This window comes from Rhinopithecus roxellana, chromosome 14, assembly GCF_007565055.1.
Source record: "Rhinopithecus roxellana isolate Shanxi Qingling chromosome 14, ASM756505v1, whole genome shotgun sequence".
NCBI classification, from domain to species: Eukaryota; Metazoa; Chordata; class Mammalia; order Primates; family Cercopithecidae; genus Rhinopithecus; species Rhinopithecus roxellana.
In genome coordinates, this window is record NC_044562.1 from 97,911,598 (window position 1) to 97,930,584 (window position 18,987).

General features: G+C 35.9%; 1 protein-coding gene across 1 annotated transcript in view; it reads left to right on the forward strand.

Annotated features, from left to right (window-relative positions):
- The window catches only part of CPS1 (carbamoyl-phosphate synthase 1), a 118,843-nt gene that overhangs the window by 42,382 nt on the left and 57,474 nt on the right, over positions 1–18,987 (forward strand). The window contains exons 14-21 of the mRNA XM_010354916.2: positions 275–464; positions 2,184–2,341; positions 3,882–4,010; positions 7,105–7,249; positions 8,697–8,907; positions 10,476–10,674; positions 13,907–14,083; positions 18,317–18,435. Of these exons, the coding sequence (XP_010353218.1) occupies positions 275–464; positions 2,184–2,341; positions 3,882–4,010; positions 7,105–7,249; positions 8,697–8,907; positions 10,476–10,674; positions 13,907–14,083; positions 18,317–18,435 (1,328 nt within the window). The remainder of the gene's footprint in view (positions 1–274; positions 465–2,183; positions 2,342–3,881; positions 4,011–7,104; positions 7,250–8,696; positions 8,908–10,475; positions 10,675–13,906; positions 14,084–18,316; positions 18,436–18,987) is intronic.

Genomic DNA, 18,987 nt, shown 5'->3' on the forward strand with positions numbered 1-18,987 from the left:
ATGGTCTCCAGTTTTGCCAACGGTGGCAAAGATCACCTTGTGGTAATCTTCATGAGGCAGTCAATTCTTTTGTATAGTTTCATTTTCAAGAATGTCTTCATTTCTTTCACCAAATGCTTGTCTTCCTTGAACTTCCATTTACTTGTCCTATTATGGATCTCTACAGCCCACAGATAACCTAAAACCTTACTTACCCCATGTTTCTTTATTTAAGTATGGTCATTCTCTTCTTTAGACCATATATTCATGTACTGGATTCTTTTGCTTCTTTCAGGAAGAAAATGTCAAAACTGTTCTGATGAACCCAAACATTGCATCAGTCCAGACCAATGAGGTGGGCTTAAAGCAAGCCGATACTGTCTACTTTCTTCCCATCACCCCTCAGTTTGTCACAGAGGTCATCAAGGCAGAACGGCCAGATGGGTTAATTCTGGGCATGGGTGGCCAGACAGCTCTGAACTGTGGTGAGTTCTTATAAGCTTAATTGCAGAGTTTTGACATATGCACTGCTGTGTAACATATTTTATTTGAACTCATCTAACAATTGTGCTTTGTGTGTTCATAAAACCTTTTCTCTAATGTGTGAGGAAGCAGTTAGCAAACAGCCACTTAAAATAGTCATATGATGAATATTACTAGTTAATTTCACAAAATAGCTGAGAGACAAAGAAACCTTTCACTTTAATGCTCCAGAGTAGCCAGTAGGTTTCTTAACTTTCTCTACTTTATCCCAGGATATTGCTTTTCTCTGTTGCTATTGAGGTCTTGAGAACTATTATGAATGAAAAATGAGAATTAACATTCATTAAGTGCTCTTAGGTATCAGCCCTGTAGCATTTGCCTCTCAACCATATTTTCATGATAACATAGATCAGTCTTTCTACTATTATTACATACATCTTCTGAGTCTACTGCTTTGTTCTCTTCAAAATTCTTCAGATACCATCTCACACCAGTTAGAACGGTGATCATTAAAAAGTCAGGAAACAGCAGGTGCTGGAGAGGATGTGGAGAAATAGGAACACTTTTACACTGTTGGTGGGACTGTAAACTAGTTCAACCATTGTGGAAGACAGTGTGGCAATTCCTCAAGGATCTAGAACTAGAAATACCATTTGACCCAGCCATCCCATTACTGGGGATATACCCAAAGGATTATAAATGATGCTGCTATAGAGACACATGCACACGTATGTTTACTGCAGCACTATTCACAATAGCAAAGACTTGGAACCAACCCAGATGTCCATCAATGACAGACTGGATGAAGAAAATGTGGCACATACACACCATGGAATACTATGCAGCCATAAAAAAGGATGAGTCCATGTCCTTTGTAGGGACATGGATGCAGCTGGAAACCATCATTCTCAGCAAACTCGCGAGAACAGAAAACCAAACACCGCATGTTTTCACTCATAGGTGGGAATTGATCAATGAGATCACTTGGACACGGGAAGGGAAACATCACACACTGGGGCCTGTTGTGGGGTGGGGGGAGGGGGGAGGGATAGCATTAGGAGATATACCTAATGTAAATGACGAGTTAATGGGTGCAGCGCACCAACATGGCCCATGTATACATATGTAACGAACCTGCATGTTGTGCACATGCACCCTAGAACATAAAGTATAATAATAAAAAAAAATATTCAGATCTTTGGAACTAGATCATGAATAAGAATCTCTTTAGTTTGTTTGGGTAAGCAATTGGTGATATAGTTTGTATGTCAAAAAAAAAAAAAAAGACAGGCAAAATTAGATGGCTAGATGGTGAAAACACAAACCATTTTGATAATAATTTTTTAACCCAGGTAGGTTCTCATATATTTGGGATTTTTAAAATTATACAATCTCATTATAGAAATGAACTTTAGGAGGAAAGGGAATATATTGAAATCTTAAGGCTCAGTATAATACTATGACATTTATTAATAAGGATAAAAATGATTTTCAGAAGATGGTAATATAAGTAATAGTAGCATCAGTAACATATTTTGTCAGACTATCTTCAGAATTTTTATTTCAATTTTTTTCCCTAAGTGCAATTCTATTGTAGACAGTGGTAACTTCTTGGATTTTAAGATAAAAAAAAATAGTTGTATAGTTGTATTCAGTTGTCTGCTAAAAAGGACATAAAATTTCGAGATTTTAAAAACTAATCCTATTTGGTTCTTCTTTAGGAGTGGAACTATTCAAGAGAGGTGTGCTCAAGGAATACGGTGTGAAAGTCCTGGGAACTTCAGTTGAGTCCATTATGGCCACGGAGGACAGGCAGCTGTTTTCAGATAAACTAAATGAGATCAATGAAAAGATTGCTCCAAGTTTTGCAGTGGAATCGGTAAGGATTCTTTGCTTTGGAGAAACGAGGGCATTATTTGCCTTGGGTTGTAGGGAGAATGATTTTTCATGCCTAATAATAATAGTTAAGATGATCATACTTGTATGCATTTTCTTCTAGAAAAGTGTTAATAGTTTGGAAATATTGTATATTAATTACAGCACTCAATGCTGAAATGATAGGTATTAACATTTTACTTTATGAAAAGGGAAACCTAAGTCCAGAGATGAAGTGGTTTATCAAGGCTTGAAGTGCCAGTGAATCTCCGATCTCCTGAACTGAAACTAAGAACCATATCAACTTGCAATACCAAAGCAAGTTTTACCTTGTTTCTGGGATCAGTCACACATTTTGCATGTGTGAATGCCCTGCAAATGAGAAATTGGCTTTAAATTTTTTTTGAAAGAAAATAAACATTTTAGAATAAAATGGATCCAGTCAGTAAAATGACTGGAAAACCTGTAGTTTAGATATTTAAGAAAGATAGATTTACTTTTCTATTATTTATTTCCATTGCCTCTTATGCCTATCAATAAGCTATTACTAGTTATCAGGAAAAAGAATCAACTCACTTTATATCTGTTTTTGCCCCTGGCTTTATTTTTGACTTCAGGCTTATAGTTGGTGAAGTGGGGGTGCCAAGGGCAGTGTTAAATGCAACTTCTCCATGGTAGAAACAGGCACGCCCTTAGGAATGAAGCAGTTATGCTGGGACAACTAAAAATGGGTTCTGTATGTTTCAGAAAACAATGCTACCAAGTATCTTTTGTGTTACAAACTTGTCAATCAAATAATCCCAGGATAACTCTGCTGCACAATTTGGGAAGCTCTTGCCATACATTTATTCTTTCATTGCCAGATTTAATTATGTCCTTGCTTCCCCAGGATAAGAAACAGGCATATGGGAAAGGTGTAATTACATTCCCATTGGTAGTGTAATAATATTCCATGACAGAAAAATATAGCCACCATATGTTGTATTCTGTAAGTTAAAAAAAGAATTCCAAGCTTCTGGGACTATTCTCAGACTGAGCCTGAAAATGAAAAATCTCTTTATATACTGTGTTCCTAATGGTTTATTGCGGTAACATCAAGTTAGCGTCAGCAGCAGAGAACCTGGTTTCATTAAGACAGAGACTTTTAAGCTGCATGTAAAAATCCAACCATTCAATATGGCACCCATTCTCAAATAAATGATGATTATTTCTGCTTTGACCATGGTTCTGTTTCAATAGGACAGGATAAAATTTACCACAAAAGTATATTTCTTAAAAGCTATATATATATATATATATATATATGTATGTATATATGTGTGTGTGTGTGTGTGTGTGTGTATATATATCTCCTCTCTTCTAGAATTTTACTTAACATTTGAATAACAGCATTTGCTTTCCATAATGTGAGGGAATAATAGAACATTTCCATATTCACTCTCCCCAGATAAGTTGGTTTACCTGATTGCCAGACTTCCTTGGTGTGGTCTATCCTGTCAGTGTGCTCAGCTTTTAAAATGTTGAGTCCTTGTTCTTGTTGACAGATTGAGGACGCGCTGAAGGCAGCAGACACCATTGGCTACCCAGTGATGATCCGTTCCGCCTATGCGCTGGGCGGGTTAGGCTCAGGCATCTGTCCTAACAGAGAGACTTTGATGGATCTCAGCACAAAGGTGTGTATTTTTGTAGACAATATTCTTACCAACCAAAAAAACTGACTTGATATACCTTTTCAACTAGAGAAAGTTATGTAGATGAGAAATTACATTTTCTTTACTTATTAAATCATGATCATGTTCTCCAAAAGCGTCTTCCAAAAGATGACACTTTCTGTTTTTTTTGAGACAGAGTCTCACTCTGTCGCCCAGGCTGGAGTGCAGCGGCGCGATCTCGGCTCACTGCAAGCTCCGCCTCTCGGGTTCACGCCATTCTCCCGCCTCAGCCTTCCGAGTAGCTGGGACTACAGGCGCCCGCCACCACGCCCGGCTAATTTTTTGTATTGTTAGTAGAGATGGGGTTTCACCATTTTAGCCAGGATGGTCTCGATCTTCTGACCTCGTGATCTGCCTGCCTCGACCTCCCAATGTGCTGGGATTACAGGCATGAGCCACCGCGCCCGACCAAGATGACACTTTTGAGAGAGTAGTGCCGTGCAACTGTTCATGCCAGGATGCAATGATAAACCACATGGTTCAAGGTAAACCGGTGGTCACTTTACCTCAAATTCCATCTTTATAGTACAATCTATTGACTTCAGTAAGATGAACTTAATTCAAATCCTTCTTCCTTTGTTTCACAATCTACTCCCAAATATTTAAAATGCTAAAATATGTTTTAGTGGTTAAGGAAAAATAGGACATAATGTCTCATTTTTAATTTTTTTTTGAAATAATGTGGCTGGCATGGATGACATCCAGAAAGTGAAACAAAGCACATTGAGTAGTGTGACTTTATTCAAAATTAAGGTGTCTAAAATATACATGGTATAAACCTCTCAGTACAGTAAATGACTGAACTCCACCAACTGCCATATATTCATAAAAACACGAGAGATTTGAGGGTTTATAATTTATTTTCTATCAAAATCACTTTAACATATTAGGAACGACTTCTTTTTTTGCCTATTAGAGGAAAACCCTTGAGAAAAGTAAGATACGCTACAAAAACTAAATTAGAGACTAACACAGAAAATATGCTCCAGGAAAACAGAGACTTTCATCTATACTCTATTTCCACAAAATAGAACAGTGTGTGGAAATACCAGGAGCTCAATAATGCCTTTGAAGACTGAGTACATGTGCAGCCGAGAAACCTGTGTAACCTACATGGCAGTCATAGAAGTGAATTTGACAGAATTACTGTGAGGGCTATTTGGGGGATTATTTAGGAAATAGCTCAAGGACAGCTTATTGCTTTATCTTTACTTACTTTTTGAACTGAAGTGAAATTAGACCCTTGAATTGTTGGCATAGAATTTTGAAAATAGGTAAGTACAATTCAGCATATTTAAATAACTACAATGGCAGACTTACATATAAATAACTTGGGTTTCATTTTTCTAAAGTTGTGAAAATTACAAAAAGGGAAACATACCTAACATAAATGTTTCTTGCTTCCATCCTGGACATATGAATCATGTATTTAAAGCAAAAACATGTTTTTGAAGATAAAAAGCTTATTTCCTCTAGCATGTTAGATGCTCCAAATATTTTCAATAGTAACAACTTCATAACTGCCAAAAGTGGCAATGCATACTTTTTCTCTATTAATTTTTTTTTACTCTATAAAAAAACCAATCTGAAGACTGAACTTTTCATGTAAGAAAGTTTATAATGAAGAGAATTTTGGAATGAGATAGCTTTCAATTATTTACGTTGTGCTCAAATAATCAATAGTCCTTTAAATGGTTTTTCTTGTTGAAGAAAAACCCTCACTCTTCCCTTGAGAATAATTAGTTGTATCATTATGTCCTAAACAATCCCCTTATTCTCTTGAGGTTATAATTAGCACCATTAAAAGCTGCATTAACTTACCCAGGTCCCTAAGTTAACTTTTTGTATAAAATCAAAGACTTTAAAAAATAAAAATAAAAGCAAGCTGAGGAAACAGGTGAAGATAATTTCAATTCCCTGTATCTAAATACCCATTTCACTTCTTTATAATGCAAAATACTTTTCCAAATTTATACCCTTTGTTTCCTAGATTTCTTCTTTTAGCAGGCAACCGGAATGACAAATTAATCATTATTAAATTGTTAACATTGGCTACTGATTTTTCTAACCACTTTGACAACCTCATCGTGGGCAGCTGTGGGGACAAATGTGTCACATTTTCAGTTGCACGTGCTGGAGCCTGTAGTGATGACTGAAGTTTAAAAAATCATATTAAGGCACATTACAGAAAAACTTACATTGTTATTATTTTAATGCCTATTTATAATTTGAAAAAATTCAAACTACTTTCCCTTTCACTGTCATTCCACATCAAATATATTACAAGACAATGAGACATTTCTCTCTTGGATTATCAGCCACTGCATGTCCTAAGGTCAGAGATTACCACTTTCCTATTTTGGGTTCAGTATTCTACCCATTGTGGGTGTGCCATAAATATGAAATGATAATTATGCTAATTCACGTATGCTAATTCATATCTGTCTAATCAGGCATACATGATATATGACTCAGAGTATTTAAGCATTTAGGCAGTGATTAACCATAATAATAGTCCCATATGATTCTCTAATTCTCAAGTTTTATATGCCATCTTGGCTAACTGTTTACAACCATCATCATCTCCTTTCTCCTGCTCATCAACATCAACTAACTTTTATTGTGTGTGTCACTGCACAAAGCACCCTCAGCTATTTTAGAGAGAGCCGGAGTCTTTAGACTTATTTTTCCATATTTATTCACACTTATCACATTTTCTGGTTTCACAGAAGCCTAGCTGCTGAAATAATTTCATTTCCCTCTGCCTGATTGCTCAATTATTTTCTCTTTTTCCTAAATTAGTTTGATTTAATGTCATATCAGCACTTTGAATGGCAAGCCTCAATAATGTAAATCAAGCATATTCACTGCAGGATGCTATTCCTAGTACCTCACTGATTTTCTGACACATTGTGCCTTCTGTGCAGGAGAGAATGGAGATGGGGTTTGAGAGTTCAGTGCTGACCAGGATTTATGCCAGGGTATTTTGCCAAATATCCTTGTTGAAGCCAGAGATTTTTCTTACTCTTTGATATCTTTTGTCACCAATTTCTAGGCCTTTGCTATGACCAACCAAATTCTGGTGGAGAAGTCAGTGACAGGTTGGAAAGAAATAGAATATGAAGTGGTTCGAGATGCTGATGACAACTGTGTCACTGTCTGTAACATGGAAAATGTTGATGCCATGGGTGTTCACACAGGTAGGCAAAGCATATTCAAGAACTAGAGCAATGCTTTCAGCTCATTTTAGCAATGTCTTTGATGGCCATGGCAGTCTTTATAAAGTTGTTGTCTTTAAATTACTATTTCTAGTAGACAGACTAGTGATAACATTTTGGACAAGTATAGTATTTTACAGTATTGAAAATATTCTTACATTTAATTTGATCTTCACACAAGCCCTGTGAAATAAGGAAGATATTATTATACTGATTTAATTGAGGAAAAGCCAAAGGTAAGCAATATGGTAGAAATAAGAGCCATAAAACCTGATGTTGAAAAATAAGAAGGGAGGTTGAGAAGGTTTAAAGCAGACTGAGATGTTAGTCACCCAGTAAATGAGAAAATAGGCACAATAATGGAAATAAGTTTCTCAGGGAAGTACACTAGTTAGATAAGAGGGCAAAGATGATAACTTAGGATTCAAAAGTGCTAAATTTGAGGTGTGAACAGAACTGTCAAAAAAGGGAGTTGAGAATGTGGAGATGGAATTTAAGAAATAAAATAGAAATAAAGAAATTGATAACAAAAACATTGGAAACTGTTGGCATAAAGGGGATAATTGAAGTCATAGGCATAGACAAAGTATTCAAGGGCATAGGTATAGAAAGAGGAGAGAATAGGGTTGAACTTTGAACTCTGGGAAACATTTAGATTTATAGGGCAGGGGAAAGAGGAAGTATTACTGTTGAATATAGAAGGGGAGAATAAAGAGTTAAGAGGAAAATCAGGGTAGAACTGTAACAACTAAGCCAATGCAAGAACTATTTTATCAAAGAGCTTTGTTTTTGGCAGTTTCAAATGCAATGTAAGACCAAGGCTGATTAACTAATTTGGCTCTTTTGGATGTCCAAGAGAACAATTTCATTGCAAAGTCAGTTCTGGGAGCTCTGTTGAAAGGAATTTATGTAAAGAATGAGAGAGAAGCTTTGTGTGGTCCTCTGATAACGTTGGGAGAAGACTTCTCGAGGCAGTGAAGATCTGACCGTGTTTGAAGGCAGAAGGGATGGAGACTAAGATTGCAAATATAAGGGGCTATGATGAGAGAAGTGAGGATGGAAAGGGATGAGATACAGAAAGCCAACTGATGAGCCAGTCTGAGTGATAATATTCTATGAAAGGAAGAACTTGAGAAATAATTTGAGATGAAGAGCAGGGAAGTTGAAGTCAATCTAGTAAGTAGACGATTGAAGCCTTGATAGCTACTTATTAGATAGATGAACTTGGTAAAAGTTAGAGAGGTTTCTAAAAGTACTGTATCAGAGTAACAGGGGGAAACAGGAATTGGGGGAATACTTGATTTCACATATATATCCCAACAAACCCTCAGACTGTTCTGTGTCTTACATCATGCAAGTAGATGGTTAAGTCGGTGAAGTTGGTTATTTCAATATGCCACCAAGTAATGAGTGCTTCTTGGATATACAGGTGACTCAGTTGTTGTGGCTCCTGCCCAGACACTCTCCAATGCTGAGTTTCAGATGTTGAGACGTACTTCAATCAATGTTGTTCGCCACTTGGGCATTGTGGGTGAATGCAACATTCAGTTTGCCCTTCATCCTACCTCAATGGAATACTGCATCATTGAAGTGAATGCCAGACTGTCCCGAAGCTCTGCTCTGGCCTCAAAAGCCACTGGGTAAGACCAGAATAATTGACCATGAGTTTGCAGATTCTTTGCAGACAGAAATGAAAAATTGACAGATAGTGGAAGACTGTGCTGCATTTACAAACTGTGTTCCCCTTTTCTGTATGTTAGCTCCAAATCATTTATAGGACCCTGAGGACATGATTATTAATGAGCTTGTTGCCAGATTGAGGTAAATGATACTGCTAGCTGGCTTTGTTTGCTGGCTAATCATAAACGAATCAAAATCTAGGTGGCCAAAGCAAGCTGTGAAAAATCTGCTTCTTAATTGCACTTTGCAGATGTTGTTAAAAGTGCAGATTAATCCTTAATTTTAGTTTTCAACTGTTTTCTTCAGGTATATAGCCCTACAGCAAATAGTTGACAGAAAATATAGTTCACTTGACTCAAGCATGCAATACACATTACTTTTATTTTATCAAAACTCCACAAGACTGAACAGTGTGGAATTTTTTCACAAGTAAATGTTACAACCAAACAAATCTGCTGTCTATGTAACAGCCACTAGCAGGCATGATTGGAGGTAAAGTTAATCAAAACCTTTTGTTTCTAATAATATATTTAGCATGTTACACTTAAATTATGGCATTTAAATGAACAAAATATTTACTTCTTTAGATTTTTTTACGTAGTTCCTCAGCACTGCATGGAGTGGCGAAAGGCATGTTGCCCTCTGTGTAGCAGTCACAATTCTGCATTCTCATTTGGTTCTTCTATTGACCAAGTGATTTGGGGCACATCACTCATTGTCTTTATCACTTTCTTCAGTTGTTAGATGGAAGTTGTACTAAAGAACTCATTTTTAATTCTATAGTTCTATGAATTCTTTTCTCAAACAAAATAACCCAAACTGACATTCTGGATAAAGACAGCCAAGTTCTCAAAGTGTTAGTTTTGTAAGGAGTCCAAAGTTCAAAGACTATGATTGAGGTAAATGATATAGCTAGCTGGCTTTGTTTGCTGGCTAATCACAAACGAATCAAAATCTAGGTGGCCAAAGCAGGCTGTGAAAAATCTGCTTCTTAATTGCACTTTGCAGATGTTGTTAAAAGTGCAGATTAATCCTTAATTTTAGTCTTCAACTGTTTTCTGATTGAGGTAAATGATATTGCTATCATTTATAATTTGGAGACAGGGCAAGGACCCAAACTTGAAATGCCTACTCCCTTGTACCTGTCTTCTTAGGTACAGATATGTATATATTTTCTCAAAAAATATTTTGCAGATTCTCATCTTAGTGGAGGTTAAACACAAATGGAGGTTAAACTTTATTTATCAACAAAGCTATTGATTTTAGGTTGAAGAGGTGAAGGTTGAGATTTGTAGCAATGCATGTAGTACAAAGAGAGTAAATTCTCCTGTGACTTGTGCCTCTATACTTTGTATCATGACTCCTATTATTCCGCAAGTGGCTACTAAATATTGATGCAGAACAGAGAGTCAAGTGTCTTATACCCTGAAGTAGAATAATAACAGAAACTTTAAGAAAGACCAATTTATGTTTTGGTCTGTTTTCAACAATTGCTCAAAGGAAAAAAAAAATTGTCTTCTTTTCATAGCTACCCATTGGCATTCATTGCTGCAAAGATTGCCCTAGGAATCCCACTTCCAGAAATTAAGAACGTTGTATCTGGGAAGACATCGGCCTGCTTTGAACCTAGCCTGGATTACATGGTCACCAAGATTCCCCGCTGGGATCTTGACCGTTTTCATGGAACATCTAGCCGAATTGGTAGCTCTATGAAAAGTGTAGGAGAGGTGAGTTCTTGGTTTATTAATCAATTTTCTTCTTGTTCTCAGTTATTTTGTCAAATTTGTGACACCATTAATAGTGTTAAAGTTGCCTGGATACTGTCAACACATGGACAGTGTTAAAGGTGCAATTGACAGTGTTGAAGTTGCCTGGATATTAGCATACTAATATGCCAACAGTCTCTATTTGACTGTTAACATATTACATATGTTACATGGCCATTTTGCTGGATTTGAAGGCCTTCCTGTTCAAAAGGTGAGGCCATATGTCTGGGTATATAATATAGATACATATATGAAAACACATTCATATATATATATATATAACTGAGTTGTAATATATTTTATAACCAAATCCAGAAAGTAATATAGAATATAATATATTAAAAAAGACCACTGAACTGAGTTTAAGAATTCAACTTTAGTCCATTCATGCAAACTGTGGCTTTAACTTCCTGAGACCTCATTTCCCACATCTATAAAAGAATAGGCTGGACTAGATCATCTCTCAGGGTCCTTCTAGCTCTAAAATTCTAAATTGATAAGAGCATAGTGGATTATTAAGCCCCCTTTAATTATACTAAAAAGTTCTAAGCTTTTAACATCTTTAGAAGACTTTTTAGAATGTGCTGTGTTATACTATTTGAAATTAAAGTTAGCCTTTGATTATTGCATCTTCAAAGATGCAGTGTTCTTCTGTGTGGGAGGAAAGAAAGGAATTCATATCTTTGCTGAGATTCACTCCCTTGCCTCCTTCCACCAAGTCCTAATCATTTTATGCATCCAGAAGGTTTGGGATAGTGGAGAAAACGTGAACCTCAGAACCAGCTGGACTTGGATATTACTCTTGGCATTGCCACTTATTAGCTACAGACTCCCAGGCAAGACACTGAGTTTCAGGATCCACACCTACAAAATAGAAATAATAATACCTACCTTGCAGGATTCTTATAATACCCCCCTTTATAAATGTAATCCATCATTATTGTTATTATTAAATTAGTATTCATAAATGTTGCATGGGGTAGAGGTTTTGAGTGTGGAAGTATGAACAAATCTCAGTCTTTATCATTTGTCTGTCTACCATTTATCTTAGTTTATCTGTATCTCATCTCTATTTCTGTTGTGGCCAGTGTGGGAGCTTTTAGTCTATGTATCTAAGCTGGTTAGAGTACAGAGTAAAAGGCTTGTGATATATTGTTCCATATTGTTCTTTATTTGTCCCATAACACAGATGATAGGCTAAACTCAGACCAGCCATTTCAGAAATGCATGTCACTAATCACAGAAAATATAGATTAAATCTGTCACCAATACAGGGAAAAAGAAAAAGAAATGTTTTACTGGTCAATCATATTCACACATGAAAGGCAGAATTATTACATTTTGTCTTCCTTAATTTGTAAGATACTAATGAAAGATTTTAAAGTAATTTTGTTGTCAAACAAAAAATAAAAGGTCAGGTGGACTTTTGTTGTCTAACACCTTCTATTTAGTTCAAACAGTGAGCAAATATTTCCTGAATTCTTACTACATGCAAGACACTGGGAGGATAAAAAATGAATAGATTATAGATAATTGAGATACATTGTCTGCAATTGGTAAATTCAGAATATCTGAACTGACACAAATATATGATGAATTATTAATCTCTGGTAAATATTAAAAGATAGTATTTATATATAGGTGCTATGAGAATATAGTAGAATAGGGTTGAGGAAGCCCATTACAGTCATTCCACTGAAAAATGTGAAATAGTCACTCAAGGGAGGTGCATTTTAATAGTTTAGGGCAAATGTGGTGGGAGGATGACTTGAACCCAGGGGGTCCAGCCTGTAGTGAGCCCTATGGTGCAACTACACTCCAGCCTGGGTAACAGAGTGAGAACCTGTTTCAAAAAGCAAAAATATAGAGAGAGAGTATTGAAAAGCACAATTTTTGAGCAAACATTTATAGTTATATATTCCTTTATTATATAGGTATCTTTTTTTAATGGATCCCATGTATCATTATATAGAATTGCTTAAGAATAATAAAAATATATGGAGAGTTACTTATAGAACTAATTTCAGCCAAATTTTAAATATGTAATACTTCAAATTTTCTTAAATATACCCAAAATATTTCCTTAATTTTACAGAACCATAAAATGTCTGATTTCCGTCAGTCTTTTCCATGCCCAGGCTAGACAATCTATAAACATATTGTCTAACTCTTCAAGATACCACTATGACTTGCAAATTGCATATCTGAATTGCGTTAACAGGTTGTTTATTCCTGCTCTTGTGAATTTTCCCTTATTTCTAATTAAATTTGGAACTGTGTGAAAAGGTTATCTGTTTTGCTTTAGTGATCACTGAATATGTATCTTGTCACATAATTGACATGAAGATTTCCAAAACTGACATTAATGGTAATTTGAGTCTATCTGAGGAATCACAAAAGTTTACTGAAGATAGCATTATGACTGCTATTATTTTAAATTGGAGACCAAAAATGCACAGCAATCTATTATTCTATGAAAAGATTCGAAAACAATATTTATCCAGTGAAAATAACTGGGTAGGTTGCAAGATCAATTTAAGTTTAGTTCTGACATGCAACTTGTCCAAACTAAATCACCACATAATTTTTCTAATTGATTAGTGTAAGATGAGCTGTAAAGATTGCGGAAAGACACATTGAATTTGTCATAGGAAGTTTAGTCTCCTCCTATGTTCAAAATAATAATCATCAGTATTTGTTATCACACTCAAGGTTCTATTAATATTAATGCTTAGCTATAAGGAAAGCCAACCTGTCTTGAATACTGACTGATACTTATTTACAAATAGTTCTGTTTTTGTGTTAATATATTTCTGGTTTCTCTTTATTTGCCGTCCATTCTAAAGAACATTTGCATAAAGCAAGATCTTACTAAGAAAAGGTCTCTATCTTCAACTTTGAATTTCTTATTTTAATACTATGGTCCAGAGCAGGTACAGGTGATTTCCTCATCAATCTCAGCAAATACAGCTGAACTCCCTGAATGGTAAAAGACTGACCTAATGAAGACGTATTATACCAAAACCGTGGAGAAAGTGAGAGAGGAAGAAAAAAAGGATCACCTTTTTTTGAGAGGCATTATGATATATTTTTTGTTCTTGTTTTATGAAACATATTTTACATCCAGTTCAGTTACAAATTAAAGATACATAAGCTCTTTCTTTCAGTATGAGATCTTAAATATGTATTACAGGTCATGGCTATTGGTCGTACCTTTGAGGAGAGTTTCCAGAAAGCTTTACGGATGTGCCACCCATCTATAGAAGGTTTCACTCCCCGTCTCCCAATGAACAAAGAATGGCCATCTAACTTAGATGTCAGGAAAGAGTTGTCTGAACCAAGCAGCACCCGTATCTATGCCATTGCCAAGGTAAGATGTTACAGGGGGCCCAGAGCTACTAGTTGTTTTTCCAGAATGTAGTCAGTCTGGACATTAAAATAAAACTGAATCACAAAGTGGTTTTAAATCAGGGATTTTTGGAAAAATTTTAATTATTTTATATTATTAAACTGGAAATGTCTATAGATTTCATTAGGGTCTTCTACAATTAATTATAAATTATCATTTTTTATTTGACTTTAAGCCTGGATTTAAGGGCACATTGCAGTTTTAAAGGATGATTAAATAGATAAAATGTCCCCCTTTTTAAGTATACTTAGTACTATTACTCTCAAATAGATTTGACAATGTTGACTTGTCCTTTCCTATTAACTTTATTACATGTTCCTTGAATGTGTAAAATTGTATTGTAGAAAGGAAGGTGCATACAATAATGTCCCTTAGTATGTGCTACTTGAGTCTAGAATAATCTTAATTTATTTGCTTCTCTTTCTGTGTTTAAAACCAGCAACAGACTATAAAGGGCCCCCATGATTATAGGGTTTTCCATGTAATTATTTTATTGGTCTTACTTTCAGGAAAAAAGGCTCTACATTTCTCACTTCCCTCCACTACTTGCTTCTCATGTAAATTAAATGCCATGTTAATCTCCTTTCATATTTACTGTGCTTAGAGTTTTGAAGTTTCAGCTCATCTGATTTTATAAAAGGTGACTTGGGCAGCTGGAATCTGTCTGGTCAGAAATCCCTGAAAGGCTTTTTGACATTTAAAGAAGCACAAGCATTAATCCTCCAACAGTATCAAACCGCACTGGTTCTACAAAGCTCCACTGACCATTGTGTGTGTGTGTGTGTGTGTGTGTGTGTGTGTGTGTGTGTGTGTGTATGTCAGTGTGTGTGTGCGTGCATGTGGGATGAGTAGATAAAAACATGAACTTTCTCTTTAAAGGGATTCCCATCTTTGTAATTTGCCTGTGGAGAAACAGAAAAATGCTGTTAGTGATTTTCAACTCATCGCAACTTTTATGTCCATATTTGAGTCCTTAAGAGACCAGAAGGAGAGGAAGGGATATTGCCTTCATTGCCTCCGATGCATATTCTCCTCCTTTTTATGGTTTCTAAATGGAAAATATTTAAACCCTACTGAAATTCTGGGAGTTGCTATTATCTCTTGATGGGCATTTTCCCATGTTGAGTTTCAAGGTAATTAGAATTTTTTTCTGGTGGTGGTGGGTGGGATAGCAGTGATAAGAAGTTATTTTAGAAAACCATTTCACCTTCATCATTTATTGTCCCTATTTCAGTCTTTTACTTAAGAAGCAGCTCATGACATTCATGTGTGTGTGTGTTTGTGTGTGTGTGTGTGTGTGTGTGTATGTATATAATTTTTTCTCAGGCAAAGGACAGTAAATACATTTTTTACTTAAGTCTAGCAATCATGTTTCTGCCACTTTGAAGGAGATGAAAAAGGAAAGCATTTCCAAGTTCCCAGCTAAGCTGTAAAACTCAAGCAAATCTCTCATTCTTTTCTAACAGACTTATAAAGGATGAGAATCTGGGAAAAACGTGTGGAGGTTCTTTCTTTCACAGGGTACCCTATGTATGAACAAGAAGTGCAGGGTCTGCATATAAATTATGATCTGCTCGAGTGCTGGGAGAAGGAACTGATTTCTGTTTGTTAGAGGTCATCATTACTGTTCATTTCCACAGCAACCAGGAACTTGGTGATTTTGCCAAAGAGTGTAAGGACCGTGGAGGGCTGAAGGGGAAAAAGAATGAAGGGAGTGTGTAAATCTTTGCTTGCTTTCATGATTCTCAGAAAAGAGCAACTTGCTCTGAGGTCTGATTTTTACAGCAGTCTTATTTCAGGATGACTGGATCATCACCTCTTTTGATTTGGGCAGAATGCAGGGCATTATTTTTGATTTTTGGAACATTAAAGTAACCTTAAACTTGTTTGGGGTCATTATAGACTTCATTACAGCGGTCTTATATAGCAAAGCTGCAGTGCTTGGAGATGAGGTCTTAGGACTGGCAGGATCTTGCTTGCTGTTAGAAATCATGGATTTGTTTTTTATCCAGTCTATCATTGAAGGGCATCTGGGTTGGTTCTAAGTCTTTGCTATCATGAATAGTGCTGTAAAAAACATATGTGTGTATGTGTTTCTATAGTAGAATGATTTATAATCCTTTGGGTATATACCCAGTAATGGGATTGCTGGGTCAAATGGTATTTCTGATTCTAGATCCTTGAGGAATTGCCACATAGTCTTTCACAATGGTTGAACTAATTTACACTCCCACCAGCAGTGTAAAAGCATTCCTATTTCTCAACATCCTCTCCAGCATCTGTTGTTTACTGAGTTTTTAATGATTGCCATTCTCACTGGCATGAGATGGTATCTCATTGTGGTTTTGATTTGCATTTCTCTAATGACCAGTGATGATGAACTTTTAAATGTGGCACATATACACCATGGAATACTATGCAACCATAAAAAGGATGAGTTCATGTCCTTTGCAGGGACATGGATGAAGCTGGAAACCATCATTCTCAGCAAATTAACACAGGAACAGAAAACCAAACACCACATGTTCTCACTCATAAGTGGGAGTGGCAACAATGAGAACATATAAGCATAGGAGAGCAACATCACACACCAGGGCCTGTTGGCAGGTGGGGAGGTAGGGGAGGGATAGCATTAGGAGAAATACCTAATGTAGATGATCGGTTGATGGGTGCAGTAAACCATCATGGCACGTGTAAACCTATGTAACAAACCTGCACCTCCTTCACATGTATCCCAGATCTCTCTCTCTCTCTCTCTCTCTCTCTCTTTCTCTATATATATATATGTGTGTGCGCGTGTGTGTGTGTGTGAAAGAAATCATGAATTTGACTGTAGTCGTCCTTTCCTTCCTTCCAGTGAAATGACTACAGGATTCTAGGCCATCCCTCACTGTATGTGCTTGTGTGAAAATCTCCTTTGATCTATTAAAAGTTTCAGTAACTTAAGGTTCTCTCTACCTCACAGTGTTGATGGCCAACAGCTAATTGTGCCTTTAATCGCTTAGAAAGTAAGACAGAATGTTAAGTCTTTGGGAACCTGACTGTAAATACAGGGAGAATTAAACAAAAGAAACAGCAGTTGACTTAGGAAATGAACATGGCTTTGAGTATTTCTGTTAAATGTCATCTTACTCTAGTCAACAAAATTATGAGCCATGCCATAGCTCAACAATTATAATCATGGTCTCTCTGATACTACAATTATGTAAAAGCTTTAAGAAAAGTAAGCTCCCTGGGCTGAAATATAATGGCAGAGTTACTAGTTACATAATATTAATGGATCTTAAAAATGCAGTGTGTTATTCTAAAATATGTTTTCTTGGAATATTTTCTGATTTTTTTCGCTGGGTATATATACATATACACATACATACAAGAATAAAAATAGACATCTTTTAGTACAAAGATTTTGGTTTTGAGAGTTTATCTCTTCTTTCAGTTGAATTTTCTACTCAGCTTAATGACCCATAGTTTAGTTTTACTTTTGAGAAATTGCTAAAGTGAGCTTGAGGAAGAGGCTGAGCTGCCTATCAGAAGAGAAGTTATTACTACATAGTTTTGGAATATATTAGGATTTTAAAAAATGCCTGCCTTAGCACAAAAATCATAGTGACTGATTCAAAACAATTTTTTGTTTGAAGCCATCCGTGAGGAAATATTCTGGAGGAATAATGCCAAGCCAGATCTGACCCATAAATTCTCACTGACTGTTGTATGTTTGTGTGAATGTGGACTGAGGTGATACAAATATGCTATTCCTACAGGGTAACTACCAACAATACAAGTTAAGTGATCATTATATTAATTCTAGATTTTCTTACCAATTTGGCTTAACTGTAGTTTCAAGAGACTCTCTTTAGTTCCAAAGAGATGTACCAAATTTAGGGTATAATGGGTAACATGATCAAATAAAGAGGAGTGAGTCAAAACCTGTGAGGAGATTTTTTTGAGAACACACCACTCTGATAACTCAAGGCAGGCACCGCCTCTGTATGCCATTTGTGGATATAGTTGGCACCATCTTTATGTTTATTGGAAGGAATGTCAATGATGTCAGTTTCATGTTTCATAACTCAGTCTGTAGTCTCAGGCTCTCTAAATAACACACAGAGGCATGACTCCTATGTGTTTTCAACCAAATAAGACATTTAGAAAAATGTTTGCCAAAGAAAGTATCTCTTCTCCTCTTGGCAGGCCATTGATGACAACATGTCCCTTGATGAGATTGAGAAGCTCACATACATTGACAAGTGGTTTTTGTATAAGATGCGTGACATTTTAAACATGGAAAAGACACTGAAAGGGCTCAACAGGTAAGGCAGTGTTGCTCTCATTCATGCCAGACACCTTCAGTGCAATTTTTGAAGAGTATTCTTCCTACTCTTAAGCATTTGGTCAACACTGTGATTCAATGAGGTAGATAGTGTCAATGTTGGAAAATAGTACCTGCAGCCAGGAGACAAATGGCAGGTTTTTTTTAGATGTTTATCTTTAGAAATGTATCCATTAATCTTTTTAATCATCTTCTATTCCCACCCGTGTCATCAGACTTAGTAATAAGGTCTCTTGAATGCACAAAATTGGTATACATTTATGATTATTATTTAATTATGAAATACTTTCTAGATTTAAATTTTATTAATCAATGAAATGAATATTTCTGTTTTCTAAAAATTTTCTTCTACATTTTGAAGTCTGTTTTCCCCTTTAATATCAATCTATACATTGCTGTATATTGAGGAGAAAATGTATTCCTTTTGCGTTCTACTATTTTTAAATTAGGTCATTCAGTTCAGCATACGAATAAGCCACATTCAGGTTTCTCTCAACACACTCTTTACTTCTGACTAATTTACATTTTTACC